This window comes from Euprymna scolopes, chromosome 36 (assembly GCF_053919585.1).
Source record: "Euprymna scolopes isolate OS-2025 chromosome 36, ASM5391958v1, whole genome shotgun sequence".
Taxonomy (NCBI): domain Eukaryota; kingdom Metazoa; phylum Mollusca; class Cephalopoda; order Sepiida; family Sepiolidae; genus Euprymna; species Euprymna scolopes.
Genome location: NC_136517.1, coordinates 1,324,777 through 1,349,081, shown reverse-complemented (window position 1 = coordinate 1,349,081; position 24,305 = coordinate 1,324,777). Strand labels below are relative to the sequence as shown.

The 24,305-nt window shown below is 31.3% G+C and overlaps 1 protein-coding gene across 2 annotated transcripts in view; it reads right to left on the bottom strand.

Annotated features, from left to right (window-relative positions):
- Window positions 1-1,950: 1,950 nt before the first annotated feature.
- The window catches only part of LOC145260285 (claspin-like), a 97,660-nt gene continuing 75,305 nt past the window's right edge, over window positions 1,951-24,305 (bottom strand). The window contains exons 26-31 of one of the 2 annotated variants that reach the window (XM_080118124.1): window positions 21,155-21,282; window positions 19,823-19,892; window positions 17,276-17,358; window positions 13,147-13,302; window positions 8,351-8,392; window positions 1,951-2,225 (exon numbers count right to left, since the gene is read on the bottom strand). In XM_080118124.1, the coding sequence (XP_079974250.1) occupies window positions 2,091-2,225; window positions 8,351-8,392; window positions 13,147-13,302; window positions 17,276-17,358; window positions 19,823-19,892; window positions 21,155-21,282 (614 nt within the window). In that variant the 3' untranslated portion in view covers window positions 1,951-2,090. The remainder of the gene's footprint in view (window positions 2,226-8,350; window positions 8,393-13,146; window positions 13,303-17,275; window positions 17,359-19,822; window positions 19,893-21,154; window positions 21,283-24,305) is intronic. The other variant, XM_080118125.1, reaches the window with a different exon arrangement.

Genomic DNA, 24,305 nt, shown 5'->3' with positions numbered 1-24,305 from the left:
GACCAAGGAAAACATGGGAATCAGTGATAAGGATGAACTTGATAGTGAAGGATAAATAAAAACCTGGCCAGAGATAAGTTAACTTGGAAGTCAATTTCTAAAAGCAGTCCAACACCTGCCACCAACATGTATAAAGGATGTTAAGTTGAATGCGATAATTTGCAGCAGAAAAACAACTTTTATTTGAATGTTTTTAGAATGTACGACTGATGTTGATTTCCTAGTTGTGAGACTTTTTTCTTTTGAAATAGTTTACATATTTACAATTTCAAAATATTTTGAATGTGGAATTAATGCGAGTTAGTTTACAGCATAGTAACTCGATATATTTTAAAATGTCTGATTTCAACTAATAATTTTTTTAATATACTAGCAAGAAACCTGACGTTGCCCGGGATTGAATGAGGATTAACGAATGATCCACACTTCCTATACTTTTATTTTCATTGAAATCAATGAAATCACCTCTTTGTCAATCAAATTGATTGCTTGCTCTAGTCGGGGACCCACCATAGTACAATAGGAGAAAGCTCACATACATCCCCGCAGTGATTTAGTCAGCAATACATTGTATTTTACATTGCACTGTAGAGAGTCTACTGTTGATTTTATAAAGTTATTTGTTTATTTGCTTCAATTAAAGTTTAAAATACAAAAGTCAAGTATCATGGTTCATTTGTGATCAAAACAGAAACATTCATTTTTAACGTGCCCCTGTCCTAGCAAAGGACTTACTGTTAATTTTATACAATGGGCTCTTCAGCTTGTGTGGTGATAAAACTTCTCAAATGAATTTGTGATATTTGGCTATATCGCTGACCGTTTCTTCTTTAATGGGATTTTTTATTATTGGCTTAAGGTACTTATCCGAGGTATTCCAATACAAAACCTATCTAAAAACACTCCCAGACACAAAGTACATTTGTGTGAAATTTTTTTAAAGATCGGAAATTGGATCAGAATGCTTTCAATAAGTATCAAAAATCTATAATCAAAAAAATCCAATGAAAGAAAGAACAGTCAGATTTTAACCAAAGTTAACACTTTTATACAGCCTAACATCACAAGTGCATTTGAGAAGTTTTATCACCACACTAGAAGGGTCCAGCATATAAAATCAACAGTAGGTTCTCTACAGTGCAATATAGACTACAATGTATTGTGGACTAAATCAATGCAAGGAGGCATATGAAGCTTTCTTTTTAGTGCACCGTAGTGGATCGTCAACTAGAGCAACTAACGAATTTGATTGAAAAATGAGTGATTTTACAGACTTTGATGACAATAAAATATTGAAAATGTGTAACATTCATTGATCTTAATTCCATCCTAAGCAACATCGGGTTTCCCTGCTAATGTGTGTGTGTTTGATTGTATTGATTTGGTTTGGTTTCCTAGATATTCATTCACAGATATTAACAGTGCTCAATGACAATCACAGTTGTTACAGTATAATTTTATTTATACAAACATGTGCACACATGTTTCAGCTGTGAATTGAAGCGTCTCCTCCCCCTCCTCCTTCCTCCAAATAAAAAAAAAAATAATAAAAAAAAAAAATTTAATTTAAGAACAAAATTTTACATACACATTTGAAACCAATGGCCTGACGATGCTGGACTTCAAAAGAAATCACAGCTGAAACATGTATGCACATATGTAGCCAATAATGTTTGTATAATTAAAAAATTATATAAAGTAAATGAAAGCTACATAAAGTAACCACATCATGCTTTATATATTTTGTAAGTACAATCATACTCAATCATCAAAAATGCTCATCAAAAGTCCAAATGCTATTATTATTCTTAAAATATAGCAGATCCATTAGAAAAAATACTTGGAAATTCCATGAAAAATTCCAGTGTTTAAAGCAATAAAACTTTAGAAAAAAAATCCCAGCAAATCAGTGTTCTTTTCACTTCAAAAAAAGAAAAAAAAATATATCAAAAATTCAACATTCGATATTTTTGGATTTTGTTTTTAAAATAAGTTAATAGTATTTATTTTAGGTGGAAGGACATTTCAAAACGAAATAAAATAAATCCTGCTCAAGATAAAAGATTTTTCTGTTTTTCGTTGTGTCATTTTCAGGAAAAAGATTTGTCGATGTGTCGGAAGATGCTTGCCTCGGACAATGTCCGTTTGACGGGTTCTATTTTGCGTTTCTTGGCTGGTTGACAACTCTTTGATTCCGATTTTGTCTTCTGCAAACCAGTTGCTTTCTGGATGAAAAGAGAAACAAGAGAGAAATTAACATTACGGTCCGTTGTCGAGAATCAATCACTAAATAAATTTAAACAAAATTTTTTTAATTTATAAAAAAAAAAAAAAAAAAAAAAAAAAAAAAAAAAAAAAAAAAAAAAAAAAGACATATTTGGAATTGTCTCATTTCTGTGGACATTTTAAGCAGATTCAAAATAATTTAACTTTTTTTTTTGTCATTCCCAGCTAATTGTATTTATTTGCCATTTGTTAATGTTAAAGTTATTTCCCTTGAATCATTACACAGGAAGTAGAGACTATTGAAGGTAGACTTGCTAACTGCTCAACATATGAAGTTTTTTACAAAAGAATTATCACTTATCAAGGCCCAGAGGCCACTTGAGGATAAGAGTTAAGGAGTGAACAGTAGTTAATGGCACAATATCGTAGTAATGGATAGTAGTGGAAATTTGGTAAATTGCATTACTTAATTATGAATTTGTTCACGTTGGACTTGAAGACAAACCGATTGTAGTCAGTTGGAAAGCAGGGAACCGGAAGAATTCCACAGGTGTCCAGTTCAAAGAAAGAAACTTTGTTCATGGAATCTACGTTTAGGTTTAGGCACAGATAAAGAGTGAGGGAAATTATTGATAGTGGTTTGAGCTAGACGAGTGTTTTTCATGAAAGTTTGGCGAGGGAGAACCATAGGTTGGAGCTCAGGTGAGCACTTGCCATGAAAATTATGATAAAGCAAAGACAGGCCTGCAACATCTCCTCTGTGGGAAAGAGGTTACAGGGAAAAGAAAAAGACATCCCCTACGAGGCTACGAAGTCTATTTTGAAATCTATCAAGGCAGGATAAGTTCTTTCTAGCAGCTCCTGCCCAGATGTGGCAACAGTACTCCATCCTTGGACGTACCTGGCTCTTATATAGATAGAGAATTGCATCAGCAGTGAGATATCTACTGGATCGATAGAAGGATCCCACCATTTTTCCAGCGGATGTACGTGTTCCATTTCAGATCAGAAGTAATTGTCAAGCCCAGAAGCTTGTCAAAACATGGAGCCTCCCCAAGACGAGAACCATTCATTTCAATCGATACCAGACAGGGATCAGAGCATTGATGACGTAAAGATAGAAGTTTGGTTTTAGATGCATTAAAATTAACCAGCCACCTGTTTTCCCATTGTACCACATGCTCAAGATCAGAGGAAAGAGAATCAGAGAACTTGATCATTTACGGTCTTTGATGTGTTCTCATAGATGGTAGTGTCGTCAGCATAAATGTCTACGAATGATGTTAGGGTGTGATTTGGGAGATCATTGATGTAGATCAGAAAGAGAGTTAGGTCTAGGATGGACCCCTGAGGAACTTCAGCATTAATACCGTGAGCTGATTTCTGCCCATCAACCATTACTCTTATGAACCTATCTGAGAGAAATGATTTAATAATTGAAAAGACATTTCCAGCTATACCATAGCTGGAGATTTTGTGGAGTAGGCCATTATGCCATACCCTATCAAAAGTCTTTCATATAACAAGAGCAATTGCTCTAGAAAGGAAGCCTTCATCAAGAGATTTGCTAATCCTATGAGAAAACTGTTAGCACATCTGTCATATCTAGCAGAACGGAAACCATATTGCATATCACTGAGGAAGTTATTTTTGCTAAGGTAGTTGACTAATTCTCTATTTAACTCAGATTTCAGCAACTTACTTATGACGCAAAAGAGACTTATTGGTCTATATTGAGAGGGAGATAAGCGATCACCTGAATTCTTAATTACGGGGCATACTGATGAGGTTTTCCAGGGTGTTGGGAATCAATTCTTAAGACAATGCTAAAACAGCTTTGTAAGTATGGGAGCTTTGATTTTTTTCAACACAAATAAGGCATATTGCCACTTAGACATAAGGGACTACTATTTGGAACCATGTGTAAGGGAAATTAACAAGATGTTTGTTCACATCACATTTAAACTTCTGCATGTCAGTACAGAGATGAATTTCAAAGTCTAACAGTTCATGGAAATAAACTATAAGAGTAGAAAGATTTCTGGCATCTAGGGTTCTCTATAATGAAGAGGCGGGATTTTGTTGCTCAACGGGTTCTTCGAGGATATGCACATTGTGGGAGTGTGAGGAGTTAATAATCATTTTATTAAAATACTTATAAAACAGACAAGGATGCAACATTGCAGTGATGGGACAGGAGTTGGAGCTAAGTCAACAGTATGGGACATATTAAATTGGGGACTCTTCTTTGAGCCCTGTCCAAGAGGGAGAAACTAGTATTGGAGTTGAGTTTTCTATTAGGAGTTTGCGCCATTTTTATTTTTATATTAGTAAACCAGTACTTGTGATCTTGACCGCCAAGACGATACGGCCAGAATAGAAGATGAAGGAGAAGAAAACCGCGATACACAAGCATAGAGGTCAACAATGAACATGGGACGGTATGGATTAACAATTTCAATTATAAAAAAAATTTTTTTTTTTTTTACAGTTATTTTAAGATACAGTGCCAGTTAGGCATAAGGGGCAACTATTTAGGATCAAATTTGCAGGGATTTGAGCAGCAAAATATCTTATATTGGAATCGTTTGAGATGAGTAATTTGTATATTTATTTACTTGCGAACTGTTATCCTCATCTTCATAGTTGTTGTTTCACGTTTCAACCAAGTCATCCTTTGGCCTTCTTCAGGTGATTAATCGCAACAGTATAGGAATGCTGAGTCTTGTAACTGTAACTCCAGTAATAACCGCCTTCCATAGTTGTCGTCTCACAACGTTTTGGCCAACTAATCCTCAGGCCTGCTTTGGGTAGGATTGAAACCGCTATTTTCAGACAATGCTTACCTAGAACCGTAGAGACTCAACGCCTCTATCCACTGCGCCATGGGCACCTAAAGAAGGCCAGAGGATGAGTTGGCCGAAATGTGGTAAAACAACAACTATGAAGATGAGGATAACAGTCCACAAACAAATAAATACAGTGAAATATCTTCACATTACACTTCTGCATGCCAGTACAGTCAGGGTTTCGGGAGTTTTAAGAAAATGGTAACAAATGAATTTTTTAATATTTTACAAATCCAACAAGTACAGGATTTACATAAATAATTATAAAAATTTAAGTTTTGGTGGATTTTAGACAAGAACTAATAACACAATGAGGGGAAGGGGGGGATCTAAAGGAATCATTATCTCTATTATTATATTAAAAATTCCTTCCTCATAGGTTCCGAAATGGCTGAGCATATCTTTTGCAAATTTCACACAAAGCATGTGTTCTTAGATATGCTTTGTACTTAAAAATAGTCTTTCTCTCTTACAGATAAAAAGAATAATTTTTACAGGGGAATATTTTACATTACACCGGCCAAGGGAGAAAATAAAGTTACAGCAGATCATTTCTTCTTAAAAAAACAGATTTATTATAATCTAGAGATATAGCTTAGTGATCCCCTCATTTAAGCCCGGATGTACCTCACCATTTTATCTTAATTTTACTCTTATTAATGAGTTCAATTTATGATAAGATACCATTTGAAATTGCCACAAATTGTTTCTTCATTTGCATATTTTAAAACTAAACATTAATCATAAATGATTTTACCAAGGCATTCATCATCAAACCCAAATATCAGCTGATGTAATATTGTAAACACAGACAGAATACCATTTTTTTTTTTTTTTCATTTTTTTTTTTTTTTTTGCGAAGTAGTTCACCAGTCAAATTATTCCTCATGATCTATAATAATACATACGCAATCTGCATAAATTAAAATATCATGTTTAAGCGTATTGTACGACCGGGCAACATCAGGCATCCAGCTACTCACCAGTACTTGAATCTTGAATAATTGTTGAACAAAAATGTTGGTATGTTTGGAAACAAAATTAGTGAACACAGTTTTAGAAAAAAAAAATTGCAAAGAAACATTTACACTCAAATCACCAATAATTGAAATCACAACCATTCAACACAACTTTCGTTGGAATCTTAGCAATTTAGATACATAAGTGAAATTTTTGTTTATTTGTGGTAAAGAACAATTAAAAACAAAGAAAGAAAAACAGAGAAAGAAAAACAAAGTTTGAAAAGATGCACCTGAAAACGAGAGGATACATCAAACAAAATGTTATGAGATTAAGTTAGAATGACACAAATACAATTAAAAAAAATACAAATTTTTTTTATTTAAAAAACAGAAATAACAACAAAGGTTAAAAAAAATGAACTAATTAAAAAAACAGAAATGATAAAGGTTTTTCATAATTAAAAACAGAAAAAAAAGTGAAAAAGGTTTTTCTCAGTTTAAAAAAAAAATGAGAAAAAAATATTAGTTTTCGTAAAATTAAATTCAACAATTTTTATGCATGAAAGTAAAAACGAAATTAGTTGATCATCTTCCAACCCTAGAAAAAAAAAGCAAAATAAAAATTTCTAGTTTCAACACTATTATACAGTTAGTAAAGTTTGCATAGTACTAATGTCCAAAGGGAGATAATTCAACTTATCGCTAAAAACGCCTAAGATCTAAGGGAGGTAATTCGATCATTATTTTCCTAGAATATTTACTATAGTTTTATTTTTATTTATTTTTTTTTTTTACTTACAAAATTAAAAACAGAAAAAAAAAACGATTGTAGAATTTACAGATATTTCATAGACCCAAAAATGGAAAAAAAAAAACGCGACACAACTAAATCTCATGTTACTAACTCGGGTCTCAAATTTGAGGAAAACAATCGAACAACTGGAAACTGGTTTGGTTTTATGGCACATCAACCTTTTTTGGATGATTTTATGCTGAATCCAAACATTTTAGTTGATATTTTTATACTTCAAGTTCTTAATGTTTTTAAATAGTTATTCATGCTGTAAATGTTTTGTATATGATTGGTCCATAGTAGTGTTGAGACAATCGAAATCAAAAAGTCAGAATGATTTTCATATGCCAAAAATGATTCCTTTAATTGCTTATTTTTTTATGTTTTTGTTTAAAACTTTATTTTCCATTACTGGTCCTAATAAAATAAAATACTTTTTTGATTTTAAACTACGAATAAAATTAAAATATATATATATATATATATATATATATATATATATATATATATATATATATATATATATATATCTTCTCTATATAAATAAAATGAACTCATTTTTTCCCGTCGGATTTTCACCTTAATAGGATTAAAAATCAAGATATTTCATGCAAATATAATATGCACAAACGGCAGAACAATATCTGAGGTGTGTTATAGGCTTATTATTTCTCAAATTCCTCGATAATCTTAGATTTCTATACTTTTTCTGCTGAGAAGTCACAGCCAAAATCGGTTAAGATCAATGGAAGTGGTAAAATATTTTCTCTCTAATAAATTCCTCCTCCCCCTGCCACCACTTAACACCGTTTGGGGATCGTTCACAAGGAACAGTTGAGAAGAGAACACCGGTTTGGCTTCGTAGTTCTTTCATGTGAAGTTATTTAAAATCACTAAACTAAGCTGCAGTGCTCTGTGGCGTAGTGGTTAGCGTGCTGGACAATTCACATTATATTTTCACGTTCGCGCCGACCTACCGTAGTCGTTTTTTTTTTTTCCTAAACAACTGGAATGGACTTTTCTTGGTGGTCGAACTGTTAACGTTGCAGATGTTTGTTTGTTTTTTTTCACACTTTATTTTCCTACTTTTACTCATGACTCCGGGTTTGATCCTTCCTACTTACCTACCATAACATTTTTTAAAACTCCCCCCCCCCCCCCGTCCGGAAACAAACACTCGGGCAACGCCGGGTACCCCTGCTAGTATATATATATCTCACCTCCCAAATGTATTTTTATGTTTGCAGAAATACATTATAAAATGGCTTTTTATGCTAATCTGAAACAACTTAAAAAGCAACCTCACCACTAAATATTTACAGATTTCAATAGAATCGGAATCGGTTATTGTATCAGAATCAGGAAAAATATTTCAATCTCATCATTAGTTTGTGGATAATTTTTTTTTGTACTCACAGTTTCTAAATAGTCTAAATGCTTAAATCATAATAAAATCAGTAAAACGATTGTTAACATGGTTAAACGAAAATTCGAACGTTGAAGTTAACATTTTTACTTACCGCTTTCATATAGGATTGTATACCAAACAATGCATTAGAAACCTGATTGACAAATCGTGGAGAAAGACAAAACAGCATTAATTATGACGCACGTTGATGGTAGACCACATGTAGCTGTGATATTTGTGGTGTGAATCAAGATACGTTTTTGATTTCCACATGAAACAACATGTCATGTCAAAATTGCTGGCAATGAGTGTAATCATGATACAACCCCCCCCCCCCAAACAAGAGCTTGAGTTTATTTGTGTGTATATAACAAGATGGCTGCTCTTATTGTGTAGTGATTTCTATGTAACTTCTCAAGTGTACACGTAATCAACGAGTGGTTTGCTTTTATTACATAGTTTTTTCTGAGGAGTCCATAGATTACAAATGCAAGAATGCTGAATGTTTTGTGAACGAAACGGTACATAAAATATGTACCAAAGTTTTTGTTTTGAAAAGATGATCAATAAAATGAATAAAATCTTTGCCATTGGAATGTAACCTAATATGGTCTATATATATATATATATATATATATATATATATATGTTTATATATATTATACCTTTAAACAAAAAAGTTCTGTTGTGAGAGTTGGCAACAATTAATATCTTTTTGTATTTTTGCAACTTTTGCTTAAAAGTTTGGTGTTCCATTTTAACATTTATTTCATCATATATATCTATATAGGCTCTGTTGTTAAAAAAAGAAAGTATATGCAAAAGCACATTTTCCTACAGCTCTCTCTCTCTCTATATATATATATATATACACACACACACGTCATTACATATTTTTTTCTACTAATATATATATATATATATATATATATATATACTAGCAAAAGTACCCACCGTTGACTGGGTTCAAAAACAGCCTACAGAAAATGGACTCTGATTTATGAAAGTATGATAGGTTATGAAAAGGAAGGGCTGTAAAGAGATAACTTCGAATTTGGGGGTATCAAAACTAAAGCAAAATATGATGAAAGTAAAAATAAAATAGATAAACCCCATAATTTATTATACCATACCTATTCATACTGAAGCACTTATCACAATATTCTGTGGATCTATATTAAAAAACCTTGTTAAACTTTGTGACATATTTACATTCTATGGAGGTCAGGTGCAAACGAACACCCCATAATTTTATTATACCATATTTCTTCAAACTGAAACATAATTATCAAAGTATACTTACACAGATAGATATGAAAAGTCTTTATTAAAGTGTGTGTCTATTTCCATTCTATGGAGGCCAGGCGCGAACACAGACCCCACAATTTTATTATACCATCCCCATTTAAGTTAAAACATACTAATCAAAGTATTCTTCTGTAGATCTATATCAAAAACACTTGTAAACGTTCTTTTTTAATTTTTTCTTTCCATACTTTGTGGACCAGGCGCAAACGCAGACACAATTTTATTGAACCACCGTTCTGCAGGATCAAACATATCCATTCCTGTGTCTCGATACATCTTCTTTCATTATATGTAATCAGTTTTTGAAAATAGTCAACCATATAGGAGCCCATTCATGACGAGACACACACACACATTCAGCTTTATATTATAGATATATATATATATATATATATATATATACTAGCAGTTCAGCTCAGCTTTGCTCGGGCCCTATAGACCGTTCATAACTTTATGTGCATATATATATATTAAAAAGTTTTGACTCCTGTCCAGGTAACCTACACCTAGAATTTCAAGTGTTTAGACCCAAAATTGGTGGAGGAGTTTGGTAGAGTCTGCAAAGGTTAACTCTTAACTTTGACCTCTTAGCAGCCAAATTTTCGCACAAAAAATGATTAAAAAGCTTACTGCATGTCTGAATACTTTTTATGTAACATTTCAAATAATTAGATCCAAAATTGGCTGAATAGTTTGTTAGAGACAGCAATGGTCAAATCTTTTGAACTTTGACCTCTTGGTAGCCAAATTTTTGGCCAAAAACTGATAAAAAAATCTTGCCCTAGGCCTGAATACACTTTATTTAAAATTTCAAATGTTTAGACCAAAATTTGGCTGAGTAATTTGGTAGAGACAGCAGAGGTCAATTTTCTTTTACTTTTGACCCCTTAACATTTATTGTTTTGAGCTCAAATCAAATTAAAAAATTTTGATCCATGTCCAAGTAACCTACATCTAAAATTTCAAGTGTTTAGACCCAAAATTGGCGAAGGAGTTTGGTAGAGTTTTTAAAGATCAAATCATAGAACTTTGACCCCTTGTCAGCCAAATTTCTGTCCGAAAATCAATTAAAAAGATTTTCCCAAATCTTAATACTCCTTATGTGAAATCTCGAGTCTAGACTGAAAATTGACAAAGTAGTTTGGTAGGGAAATGTACACACAGATAGACAATTTCACTTTTATAGATATAGAGATATATCTCCCGGGTTACAGTGGCCCTAGGATAGTTTTTTCAGGTTACGATGTGGAATACAATGTTTTTCCGGCCCCTGGTTACGGTATTTGCCCCGCCTTATGGTGTTATTTATAATGTTATTTGATTATATACATGCATATTATATACTGCCCTGTATTTTGTTATATGGCTGACTATCAATAATGTATACTATGATCCATAGTATGTTTTCTCTGAATTTGGAAAGGCAATAAAAGTTTTACAAATTCAGGGCCATATACCTTGTATACAACACAAGTTTCTCAAAGAATTCTTGGCTAAGAATAAAGTGTAGTATCTGTTCTGATGCGACAATTTATTCTGTCCTCGGTCAGTGAAGGAGCAATTTTTTTTTTGATCGAGATTGTTCCAATCCGGAGTGCCTCTTTTTGGGAACTTGATTTTCCCACATAAAAAAACCTTTTGTCTTCAACATTCAATACAAAAAGAGAACACAACTGGTGGCATACATATTATTTGGAGTCTTTGACTACTGTTCAACATTTCAGTTGATGTACCCTCCAAATATCTTGCTGAATTTTGGAATCTGCACGAAATTTTAAACAGAATTCACAGGACTAGCACGCTTTCATTCTGTCAGCCATGACTGGGTAAAAGTCCTAACTAATTCGTAATTGTATTTTGAGGGTCGCAAGGACCCATGGTATAATAGATAAAGCACTTGGTAAGTTGTAAGTTGCACTCTTCTGTGGGTTGATGATTTAATTCCTCAGTATGGGCGACACTCAAAAATACAATTGCAAATTAGTTCGGACTTCTACTCGGTCATCAGAGAAAGAGTATGCTACCTCCGTGGATTATATAAAGAGTCCCATTCAAAATTCTGGGCAGATTCTCAAACTCGACACGACACGACACATCTGAAGAAGGTCGGAGGTCATATTGACCAAAAAGTTATAAAAAATAACATGAGAACAATAGTCCGAAGAATTCAAATAATCAGTCCTCATCTCAAAATTCAGAAACATGGTGTCGTACAAACAAATCTAAATCATGCGACGTAGAAATGAAGAACGAGCAGAAGACGATTTAATCGACACGTTACTTAGTTGCCTCTCAACGAGGACAAAGTTTGACATAGTGGTCGTTTTTTGTTTTTTTTAAATGTAGAGAAAATTAATCTCCTGAAAACATGGCACTCTGGATTAGGACAAAAATTCAAATTGCCTTAGTTTAGAAGGATTTTCTTCATTGATAAAGTTTAATATCAGAATAGAGACTGCACTTTGTAGCCAAAATCCTTAGATGATTCAAGAACTGTTATCCTCATCATAGTTATGACATTTCGAAAGAATTTGGGGAAAATTTCAATCATTTTTATATCCAGGTTGATCAGTTTAAAAGTCTGTCACCATAAAACTTATTAAACAATATTTCTTTACGGCTATTTGACTACATTTGAAGATTTGTCTTTTTTCAGTTTTTTTTTTTTTTTTTTTAATTAATACGAAACTATGGTACAAATCCAGGGTTAACCTAAATAAAAAGAAAGACATATCTTTATAATGTACATAGCTGTCACAGAACAAAAATTGTCATATTGCAAAAATCACATACATTGATAAAGTTGTTTTGTTTTTTTTTAGAAAATTCAATTTTATGAGTAAGCAATTAAAGGAAGACAATTCAAACTACAAAGTTGGAAATTAACATATATAATATATATATATATATATAATATAATTTACTATTAAAAAAAAAAAAAAAGAAAGAAAGAAAAGCAAAATTAAATTAAATATTAAAAAATTACTTGATCAATTTTGGTGACTTTTTGGAATGTGATATTTTTGTTCCATGACAGGTACATACATTATAAATATTTTTCTTTATTTTTGTCTTATTAAAAGTTGAATTCTGACTTTGCACTTATCAAGGCCAAAAGTCACTCAAGGATAATAAGATTGGGATTGACTGTTGAGTGAGGATGAATATTATCAGAGGATTGAAAAAACAACTTAAAAAAAAGAAAAGAAAACCACAATTCTTCTCCCTTTGTCAGACACATTGCTCATGGAATGGTAGGACGAAAGGACAAAACAGGAGTGAAGAATGAATTACAAGATTTCCAAACGTTATCCGTTTTAAGGCTTATCAATGTGTTAAAGTTATTTACAACCTAAACAAGATAAATATTATAAACAATTCATTGATCAGCAAAGGGGGGGGGGGGTCATATCTTTCCCAATAATTTTATAGTGTAAATAAACTTGCCTTGGATCTTATAGTATGATAAGGGAAGCATGGTTATATATAGTGTATGGTTCCACAATGAGGCCATAAATATGAGAAAGAAAATAATATGGAAAAGAAATATTGACTTAAAAAAAAAAAAATTTTTTAAATAAAAAAAAAAAACATGCTTACCGGCGTTTCTGTATCATCTGGTGTGACAACAGAAAAAACAAAATTCCGTCCATTAGTTTTTGTGGTTACTGTCTGATTGCTCACAGGTTTTGTCATTTCAGCAATTTTGGCGAGAGTGTCATTGCTGCGGCTCAAAAATGAACCTTTCTTGAAAGTCTGGATAAAAAAAAAAAAAGATGTTTTAAAGATATTTACAAATGAATCGACATTGCATAGAAAAGATGTTAAGATTGTGTTTGGTTGGTTTGGTTTTATGGCATATCAACCCTTTTCAGGTTATTTAATGCTGAATTCAGTGATTTTTGATTTTGAAGAAAAAATTTTAATATTTTTTTTTTCAAGTCAGTTTCTATTTAACCCATAGTTGGAACCCTAACAGGTACTACCACTCTGAGTCAGAGTGGACCTAGGAGCAATGGCATTTAATGGGTGACTCAGCACTCTCCAAAGCCCGCAAACTGGAACCTCACCATCAGATATAGTTAAGGTCATATCCAGGACCTAAGATTGTCTATATAAGAGACATATCTGTTGAATTTTTTATTAATGAACCTACCAATGGGTACTGCAAGATTAGAGAAGGCTGTGTAAAAATAACATTACAAATGGAAAAGTCCACAGAAGGTGAGTTTAAGCAAGAAAATGGAATCTTCCATTTGAATTCAACTTAGAAATTAGAGCTACATGTACAGTAATTTTTGAAAAAAAATTTATGCTTCAAATTCTTGATATCTTCAAATATTTATTTATGGAGTTTGGTTTGTTTGTTTTGTAGAAGTAAAATGTTTTTGCAGAACATAATTGAGTTTTTCAAAAACAATAAGATCATTTTTTGGTCAGAAAGCCCCTATCTTCAGACAGCCTGATATGGTAGCATGAGATGCCCTAATAGATATTACCACTTTGGTTGGTTGGTTGTTTTTGTTTTACGGCATATCAACCCTTTTCGGGTTATTTAATGCCGAATCCAAAGATTTTGAAGAAAATTTTTTTTAATAGAATATATTTGTTGTTTTCACGTCGGTTTCTATTTAACCCATAGTTGGGACTCTAACAGGTACTACCACTCCGGGTCAGAATGAACCTGGGAACAATGGTAATTAAAGGGTGGCTCCACACTATCCAAAGCCCACAAGCTGGGGCCTCACCACTGGATATAGCTTAAGGTCATATCCAGGACCCCCATTGAGGGACTTTTACCCTCTGCAGGGGGGCAGTCGGCGTATTCTAATGCCCCACCGACAGGGCCATTACCACTTCGGACCAAAAGTGGACCTAGGAGCAATGATAACTAAAGGATGACTCAATATATCCCACAGCCCACAAATGGGGTCTCATCACTGGATGTCTTTTCAGGTCCTTCCCTAGGACAACAGGGAGTTATGCCATGGGAAAAAGTATACGGCCAAGAAGCAAGAATGGCTCAGTTTCTTATGAGTATAAAAGTGAACAGATAGTGTACTCCATCATCACCACCTCCATAATCTGCAATAGAAGCAACATCATGGACTTCAAAGAAATAAATCCATGTCTTTTAAAAAACGGTTCAAGATTCAGTGACTGATATCATAAGATTATAATTTTTATTATGGCCAGAATACCATTTTTTTTTTTTTTTAAACGTGATGATATACTGAAGTGAAACCAGCCCATTGAGAGTTGAGGATATGCGTTGCATGGAGAGAATTGATCTAAGAATATGTTTGTTTTTTTTTTTACTTCGGCATCACCACTTATCAAGGCCCACAGGCCACTTGAGGATAAGGGTTATTAGGAAATGATACAATGGATGTGTAATGTGACGTTTAGATCTGATGACTTCAGAGGAAGATTAAATTTGGATGGTATCAGGAGACGTGTGGAAAAGAGTAGAGTATACGGTTCACAGGAAGTAATAAAAATTTGGAAAGAGGGATGAATAAAAACCTGGCGCCGAAGTTGAGTTTGGAAGTTAATTTTTCAAAACCATCCAACACATGCCAGATTGTGCTCTGACGAACTCGTAGCACTTGTGTACCCCGCAATGCAAATACGATTAACTCGATAAGCAAAATTCCACACCTTCACTGTAAAAAGTTCATAGTTTCTTGCCTCAAACTACTAGATTTAGGAATTCTGTTTATTTATTTATATATATTAGTGGCCTGGAACGGGCACAAGGGAGACAACTAAGCAAAATAAAAAATCCAAAACAAAATTCATTCCAAAGCAGAAAAACTGAACCTGACCTGCCAGGACACTATATATATACAAATGTAGGCAAATTTGGGCGTATTTTATTGGTTTGAAAATATAGGTTCTTTTTTACTAACTATTATAAAATATTAACCATAGAATGGTATTATAAGCTTCAAAAAGCCTTCAAATTTTTCATGTATTTTTGTCCTATAGAACCAAATATATGAGCATTTCAATATTCAACTTGGTTATATATCTTTGTGAAATAAATATATGTTAAATATATCAACTGAAATATAGAAATGATTTAACACACATTTATTTCACCAAATCTATAGATAAGCATTTGCTGTTATTTCAGATCATTTGAAATCATATTAGCAAGTTTTAGTCCTCCCCCTCATATATATATATGTGACCTGATTTAATCAATTAACATGATTTTTGTAATAATCTTCTCAACCCGTGACAAGTACAATTATGTATGTGCATCAGAAAGATTTTTCTGCATTTCTATTTTAATATTTCTAGAATTTTGGACAAAAAAAAAAAAAAAAAAGAACAAGTGAAGCATGCATGGTCTCGCACGAGTGCACAGTAAACGAGGCATAAAAAAAAAATGACTAAGTTGAGCATTTGCCCCCTCCTCTCTATTAAGCCCCAAAAGTATCCAGGGGACGTCAAATCCTGGTGAAAATGAACAAGCAGTACAGTTTTAGGCCTTAACATATGTAAATTTGAGTTCTGCACCATGCAAAAAAAGAAATGACCAAGTCCATCATTTGCACAGCTCCCCCCACCCCATTTAGCCCCCAAAAGTCCCCAAGGCCTTAACATATTTAAATTTGAGTTCAGCACTATGCAAAACTGCTAAATAGACATACACAGAAAATTTTTGATAAATATGGTAAAATAGTTCCAAAAATGGAGTGTTTTTATTAACCTAAAAGAGCCCCTGGGGCACATCCAGGAGTTATCACAAAGTATAGACAAACAAAATTATATAGAAATCAGTTAGTTACAACTTTTCAGAAAGTTTTATAAAAATCCAAGGCATCAATTTTTTTAATAAACACAAAAGTGTCAATTTTAGCCATTTTAACCCCTAGGGATGTTTTTTTTTTTTTTTGGGGGGGGGGGGGGCAGAGTTTTCCCGGAAAATCCATTCTGTTACTTTTTTACTCATATCATGTTTAATGTTTGTGCAAAATCGAAAAAAATTCCAAGGTGTAGTTATTGAGAAAAGTGCGGACCGACGAATGGACAAACAGACAAGGGTAAATTTACAGGTCCACCCTTCGGGACCAAAAATTATATTTTTAATTCTTAGATGCTTTTTCGTATAAAAAATTTTCTGTAAAAATGCCAGAGTTTAAAAAAAGGGGGGGGGGGCATATTTAGAATTACGCTTGAATAAAAATAAAATAAAAAAAAATTTATGATTTTTTTTTTATTTTTTTTTTTTTAAGGCATATCACCACTTGGACATAAGTGGGTTACTATTCGAGACCATACCTCGGAAAGTTTAACAAGATGTGTTTACATTACATTTAAACTTCTGCATATCAGTACAGTCAAGGAAGCAGATAGCAGGAAGAGGTACTCTTCATCATGGAACGGTACTTTTTCATATCTTACGTATCAGTAAGATTTTTCATATTTACCACCTAAGTATAATTCTTTCTCAACAAGTTGATGAAATGTTAAAAAAGAATTAAGAAAATTAGTGAAAATTTGAGTTTTGTTAAAAAACAAAAAAAACTAGATCAATGAGCATTGGTGCAACGTTTTTCAATCAGTGAGAGGAGGGAGGAATATCTATTCCTTGCAGGAAAAGTAAAATCTTTTGGTAATTTTTTTTCAAAGTCATAGGATAAAATTTCACTTATAAATAAAACTAAAATATATTCCTTTTCGAATTTTAAATCAAATTTCCTATTGAACATTTTACCTGAATTATATTTATTTTATTTTGTTTCAGGGGTTCCTTTTCATTTGGAGTGACCTTCTTAGTCGGATCTGGGATAGACATGCCTGCAAGAAGAAATGTAAGAGAGAAATTAAAGGATTATTTGGAAAAGGAAAAAAACTACAGTCATGAATGAATAAGGTGAAGAATTAGCTGAGAAAAAAAAAAAAATTACAAGATGGAATAATTTTTTCCCATTTATCAAGGACAAAACAAATTTGAAAATAAGATTTTAGAGATGGATGGATTGTCAGCTGAATGATGAAGAATGCTATGAAAGGATTGAAAATGATGAATGAAATGAACAAAATTTGATGTTGGCAAATATACAAAAAACATGTTGTAGTTTGCAGGGAAACAATCTATGGTAATGTGTTCCACAAATGGGAAATTATTGGAAAGAAACTTAAGTACACAAAGGAAGGACAGTTATCATAGTAAGACAAGTTCTTACTATAAATGTCTAATAAAGAGGAACCAAAGATTAGAGCTTAGTCAAGTGTAAACATGCACTCAGCGGTTGCATGATTATGGTGCATATGAATGTCAGACTTGTTGCAGGTGAAAGATGTTCAACCAAGGAGGGAGGACAGAGACAGAGAAGAAATTGAAAAGGTCTTGGATTTTGGGTTTGGCTATACAGAATTGGATTTCTCTTTGGGGAAAAAAAAAAGTTGTACAATGAGGCATCAAAACAGTAAATTGATGAAGACCAACGCTCTGATCCCCATCTGGCATCAATTGAAATGGATGGCTCTCGTCTAGGGGAAGCTCCATGTTTTGACAAGCTTCTGGGTTTGACCTTTTACTCCTGACCTGTAATGGAACACTTACATCAAGTCTGTTGCCAAGGTCGCTGGAAAAATGGTAGAATCCTTCTACCGCTCCAGAAGATATCTCACCCCTGATGCAATTCTCTATCTGTATAAAAGCCGAGTATGTCCAAGGATGGAGTACTGCTGCCACATCTGGCCAGGAGCTGCTAAAAACAGCCTATCCTGCATTGACAGAGTACAAAATGGGCTTTGTGGCCTAGTGGGTGATGCTCTTTTCTCTTCCCTGCAACCTCTCTCTCACAGGAGAGATGTTGCAAGCCTGTCTTTGTTTTATCGTTACTATCATGGCAGGTGCTCGTCTGAGCTCCAATCTCTGGTCCCCCCCCTCGCCAATCTTTCACGATAAACACCCGCCTAGCTGAAACCATTGTCAAAAATTTTCCCCACTCTTTATCTGTGCCAAAATCAAGATGTGGATTCCATGAACAGAGCTTCTTTCTTAGAAGTGCACGCCTGTGGAACTCTGTTCCGGTTGCCTGTTTCACACCTGACTACAACCTGGATGTCTTCAAGTCCAATGTAAACAGGTTCCTGATGAACCGCCCCCTTAAGTAAGACACTTTATCAAATCTCCAACACTAACGTACTGTATACACAATAACCCTTATCCCCGAGTGGCTTCTGGGCCTTGATAAGTGGTGACTACCATGTAAAAAAAGTCAAACAAGCTGGGACAAAGGAAACCAGAAATAGGTCGGACCATTCTGTGTGCTATTGAAATTTTTTTTTCAACAAAATTATTTGTTTGCTCTACAGATTCCTCAGTTTCTCAGAATCAACAAATCTTCACTTGTGCCCCCTCAAAGTAAATATCTTTAACAAACACGCTTAGCAACAAAATCACACTCCTTCACTGTTGTGGTCCCTAAATGCCAGAAAGCTTTCTACTCTAATAGTTTCTTCCCTCGAACAGCTAGACTTTGGAATTCCCTTCCTGCTACCTGTTTCCCTGACTGTACTGATATGCAGAAATTTAAATGCAATGTAAACCAACAACTTGTTAATCTTCCCTGGGCATAGTCCCAAATAGTAGCCCCTTACGTTCAAGTAGTGATATGCCTTGTTAGGGGTGAATGAGTTAAAAAAAAAAAATCTTTCTGTAAAAATGGCAGGAAAATAAAAAAATAAAAAAAAAAAATCTTATGATTTTTTTGTTGGATTTTTTTTAAGGCATATCACCACTTGGACGTAAGGGGCTACTATTTGGGTCCATGCCTCAGAAAGATTAACAAGATGTTTTATGTTACATTTAAACTTCTGCATATCAGTACAGTTAGGGAAGCAGGTCACAGAAAGAGGTACTTGTCATGGAACAAAGATATATTAAAAAAAAAAAAAAATGATCAAGTACTTTTTTTTTATTTAAGAAAATCAAATTTTATGATTTTTAGTTATTAAAAAGTTTTAATTATTTTAAATACAAATAAAATCTCTTTAGTTGAATTGAATTGTTGACCCTTGAATTTTAGCAAAATTTAAATCAACATGGTGGTCCTAGCCTCTTTGCTTAGATATAAATTTGATTTTCTTGATAAAAAAAATTACTTGATCAATTTATGTCATTTTTTTAAATAAGTGTAATTCTAAAAAAAAAGCACCTACATAAATAAATGATAGAAAACAACGAAAAAGAAAAGGAAAAAGATAAAATAGAAAAACAAAAAAAAAAAAAAAGAAATTTCTTTTTTTTTACCTTTTTTCTTCAAGAAAATTCTTCCAAATTTTAGAAATGAACTCTCCTCTTCAGTTTTCTTTTCATTCACCTGGAAAAAAATAAAAGCAATTTTTTTTTATAATTTCATTTCAAAAATTTAAAACTATCAAAAAATAAATAAATAAGAATCAAAACATACTTTAAACAAATTAATTGTTGGAAATGCACCCCTATTCCCATGACCACTTCTGAGGAACAGAAAGGCGGTTTACCTGAGAGTCGGAGACAGACACGTGAAGTGGATGGTCGTTCACCACTAGTCCTGCCATTGTTCAATTACCACTTTTATGTATTTTGTTAATACATATTTATTTGCTCGTTACTGTGTTTTTCTCGTCAATTATTCAACCACTGACACCACAACAACTGGCGACGAGATTTCAAAAACTCATAAGGGAAAACCGAATTTTAAAATACCCCAGTGTATCCACAACACTGCCGTCGAGGAATTCGAATTACATCTGAAACCCCCAAAAAATTTGTCTATACACAAAATAACTGGAAGCGACTAGGAAAAACTTGTTACACAAGGATTTTTTGGAAAAAAAGAAAAAATGCAAGTCGGTTAATACGAAAAAATTGGATGAATTTATAAGTAAACCCACCCACCTTGTCTCTTTACGCAAAAAAAAAAAAAAAAAAAACTATAAGCCAGAAGTTTGATAATGTATTTTTATTCCTTGAAAGTGGAGAAAGAAAAAGAAAATTGAAAAAAAAAAAAAAATCATTATATACTGTTATAATTTAATTTATTACGCTGTGCAGAATTTAACCTGAATTCGATATTTGAATGTTTACATATGCAAATGAGCCTTTTAGCTTGGAAAGAAAAAACTATCACCTTTTTAAAAAGAAAAAAAAACAAAACTGTCATTGTTAAAAGTGTTGACCTAATTTGGCACGCGTTTGCAAGTGACTTGGTTAAATAATTCTGAAATGGAATTAACTCCGAGATATTTAAATTGTTGAAACTGAAGCTCATAAAGAACTACCTCCAATCAGCAATGAGCCAGACAAGGCTTACAGACTTGGCAGTTCTCTATAGAGAGAGAACTTGCCAATGGACTGAATTTTGATAGTGTTATTAATAACTTTGCCCCCCCCCCCCAAAAAAAAAAAAATGTGCGAAAAGTTTTAGAAATTTTCAACCTACTTGATGCCGGGTGGTAAAAATAGTTGCTACACCATTGAGGGGAATGCCAATATTATCACACAGGTGCAGAAATAATGTCATTCAATTTTGTTTCAAGACAAAATTAACAGGCAGTCATCAAAAAAAAAAAAAAAAAGAAAAAATGAAATATTTTTTACCTCTTGTTCTTTTAACCATTTTTCACGTTCATATCTTTCTATCCGCCATTTCAATTCATCTGGTTCTTCTTCCTCTTTTTCTTCAGTTTCGGATTCGGTGTTAAACATGTCTTGCTGCGAATTATCGTCTAAAAAAAATAAATAAATAAAAAAAATAAAATAAATAAACCAAATTTTTTTTTTAATCTTAAAATATGAAAATCAAAGCTGATAGAAATAAAGTTGATGGAATAAACAAATGTACATTACAAAGATAAAATAATATCCAAACATAATTTACTTCATAATAAAGACTGTATAACTCAGAATCTCTATAAATATAAAAGCGAAAATGTATGTATGTATGTATGTATGTGTGTTCGGTTTTTCTGTGTGTCTACAAAAGGCTTTTTTCAGAGAAGCAGTCGCTCGCTTCACAACTTTTTAAAACTTTTTATATCACATAAATCGTAATATCTCACAGTTAACAACGAAGCTCGCCTGTCTATTTAATTTGCTCAATTTCAGGAAGATAATTATTCAACATTTGTCGCTCGCCGCATGTGGGTTAGTCTTTTTCCTATAACATCTTGGGGGTAAAAAAAAAAAAGCGTTCAGCAGTAAATGAAATCCCGCAGTCAAACTTGACCTCATTAACTCATTAAAACGGGTACCTGCTAAATCCAAGTAATTAAATAAATTCAAACGTGTTTCCGTTAGCATGTCGCACGTTTTTTTGTTTTTTTTCCCACTTTAATTTACAACTTTGCCTCAAGGGTTCGGGTTCGATCCTCATACATATTTTTTTTTTTTAACCCCACCCCCCGAGTTTCCCCACAAACACCTCCAAACACCCGGGTAACGCCAGGTACCCCTCGCTAGTTGAATATAAAACTGTAATATGGTGTTTTTGAACCGATAACACCATATTACAGTTTTCATTCCTTTTTATTTTTTAACATGATTTTTTTTTTTTATTTTAACATGATTTTTTTTTTTTATTTTAACATGATTTTTTTTTTTTTAACATGATTTTTTTTTTTTTAACATGATTTTTTTTTTATTTAACATGATTTTTTTTTTTTTTAACATGATTTTTTTTTTTATTTTAACATGATTTTTTTTTTTATTTTAACATGATTTTTTTTTATTTAACATGATTTTTTTTTTTTTTAACATGATTTTTTTTTTATTTTAACATGATTTTTTTTTTATTTTAACATGATTTTTTTTATTTTAACATGATTTTTTTTTTATTTTAACATGATTTTTTTTTATTTAACATGATTTTTTTTTTAACATGATTTTTTTTTTATTAACATGATTTTTTTTTTATTTTAACATGATTTTTTTTTTTATTTTAACATGATTTTTTTTTATTTTAATATGATTTTTTTTTTATTTTAATATGATTTTTTTTTATTTTAATATGATTTTTTTTTAACATGATTTTTTTTTTATTTTAACATGATTTTTTTTTTTATTTTAACATGATTTTTTTTATTTTAACATGATTTTTTTTATTTTAACTTGATTTTTTTTTTTATTTTAACATGATTTTTTTTTTATTTTAACATGATTTTTTTTTTTTTTAACATGATTTTTTTTTTTTTTAACATGATTTTTTTTTTATTTTAACATGATTTTTTTTTTATTTTAACTTGATTTTTTTTTTATTTTAACATGATTTTTTTTTTTTTTAACATGATTTTTTTTTTTATTTTAACATGATTTTTTTTTTTATTTTAACATGATTTTTTTTATTTTAACATGATTTTTTTTATTTTAACTTGATTTTTTTTATTTTAACATGATTTTTTTTTATTTTAACTTGATTTTTTTTTTTTTTTAACATGATTTTTTTTTTATTTTAACATGATTTTTTTTTTTATTTTAACATGATTTTTTTTTTATTTTAACATGATTTTTTTTTTTTTTTTAACATGATTTTTTTTTTTATTTTAACATGATTTTTTTTTTTATTTTAACATGATTTTTTTTTTATTTTAACATGATTTTTTTTTATTTAACATGATTTTTTTTTTATTTTAACATGATTTTTTTTTTTTTTTTAACATGATTTTTTTTATTTTTTAACATGATTTTTTTTTTTTAACATGATTTTTTTTATTTTTTAACATGATTTTTTTTTTTTTTTAACATGATTTTTTTTTTTTAACATGATTTTTTTTTTATTTTAACATGATTTTTTTTTTATTTTAACATGATTTTTTTTTTTTTAACATGATTTTTTTTTTATTTTAACATGATTTTTTTTTATTTTAACTTGATTTTTTTTTATTTTAACTTGATTTTTTTTATTTTAACTTGATTTTTTTTTTATTTTAACATGATTTTTTTTTTATTTTAACATGATTTTTTTTTATTTTAACATGATTTTTTTTATTTTAACTTGATTTTTTTTTATTTTAACATGATTTTTTTTTATTTTAACTTGATTTTTTTTTATTTTAACTTGATTTTTTTTTATTTTAACTTGATTTTTTTTTTATTTTAACATGATTTTTTTTTTATTTTAACTTGATTTTTTTTTATTTTAACATGATTTTTTTTATTTTAACATGATTTTTTTTTTATTTTAACTTGATTTTTTTTATTTTAACATGATTTTTTTTTATTTTAACATGATTTTTTTTTATTTTAACTTGATTTTTTTTTATTTTAACTTGATTTTTTTTTTATTTTAACATGATTTTTTTTTTATTTTAACATGATTTTTTTTTTATTTTAACATGATTTTTTTTTTTTTTTTTGTTAAAATAAAATTTTGCTGCTTGTTTGATTTGTGATCTTTTAAACTAACACATTTCAGGTGAAAACATTATTACATACTTATGTGTCATGTCGAAATTAGATTTTTTTTTTGCATGGTATCATCACTTATAAAAGCCTGAGAGCCACTAGAAAATAAGGGTTAATGAAATAATGAATGTAGTGTAGACACTGACAATAACGTATCAATAGTAATCGTGGAAATGGGGTAGAAATGGATCATTGTGGAGGGAGGAGGCGCAACAATAACTTGTTTACATTGGACTTGAAAAAAAACATGTTGTAGTCAGCTGGAAAGCATGACAACTGGAACAGAATTCCACAGGTAAGTAGTTCTAGGAAAGAAGCTTTGTTCATGGAATTTGCATTTAGATTTAGG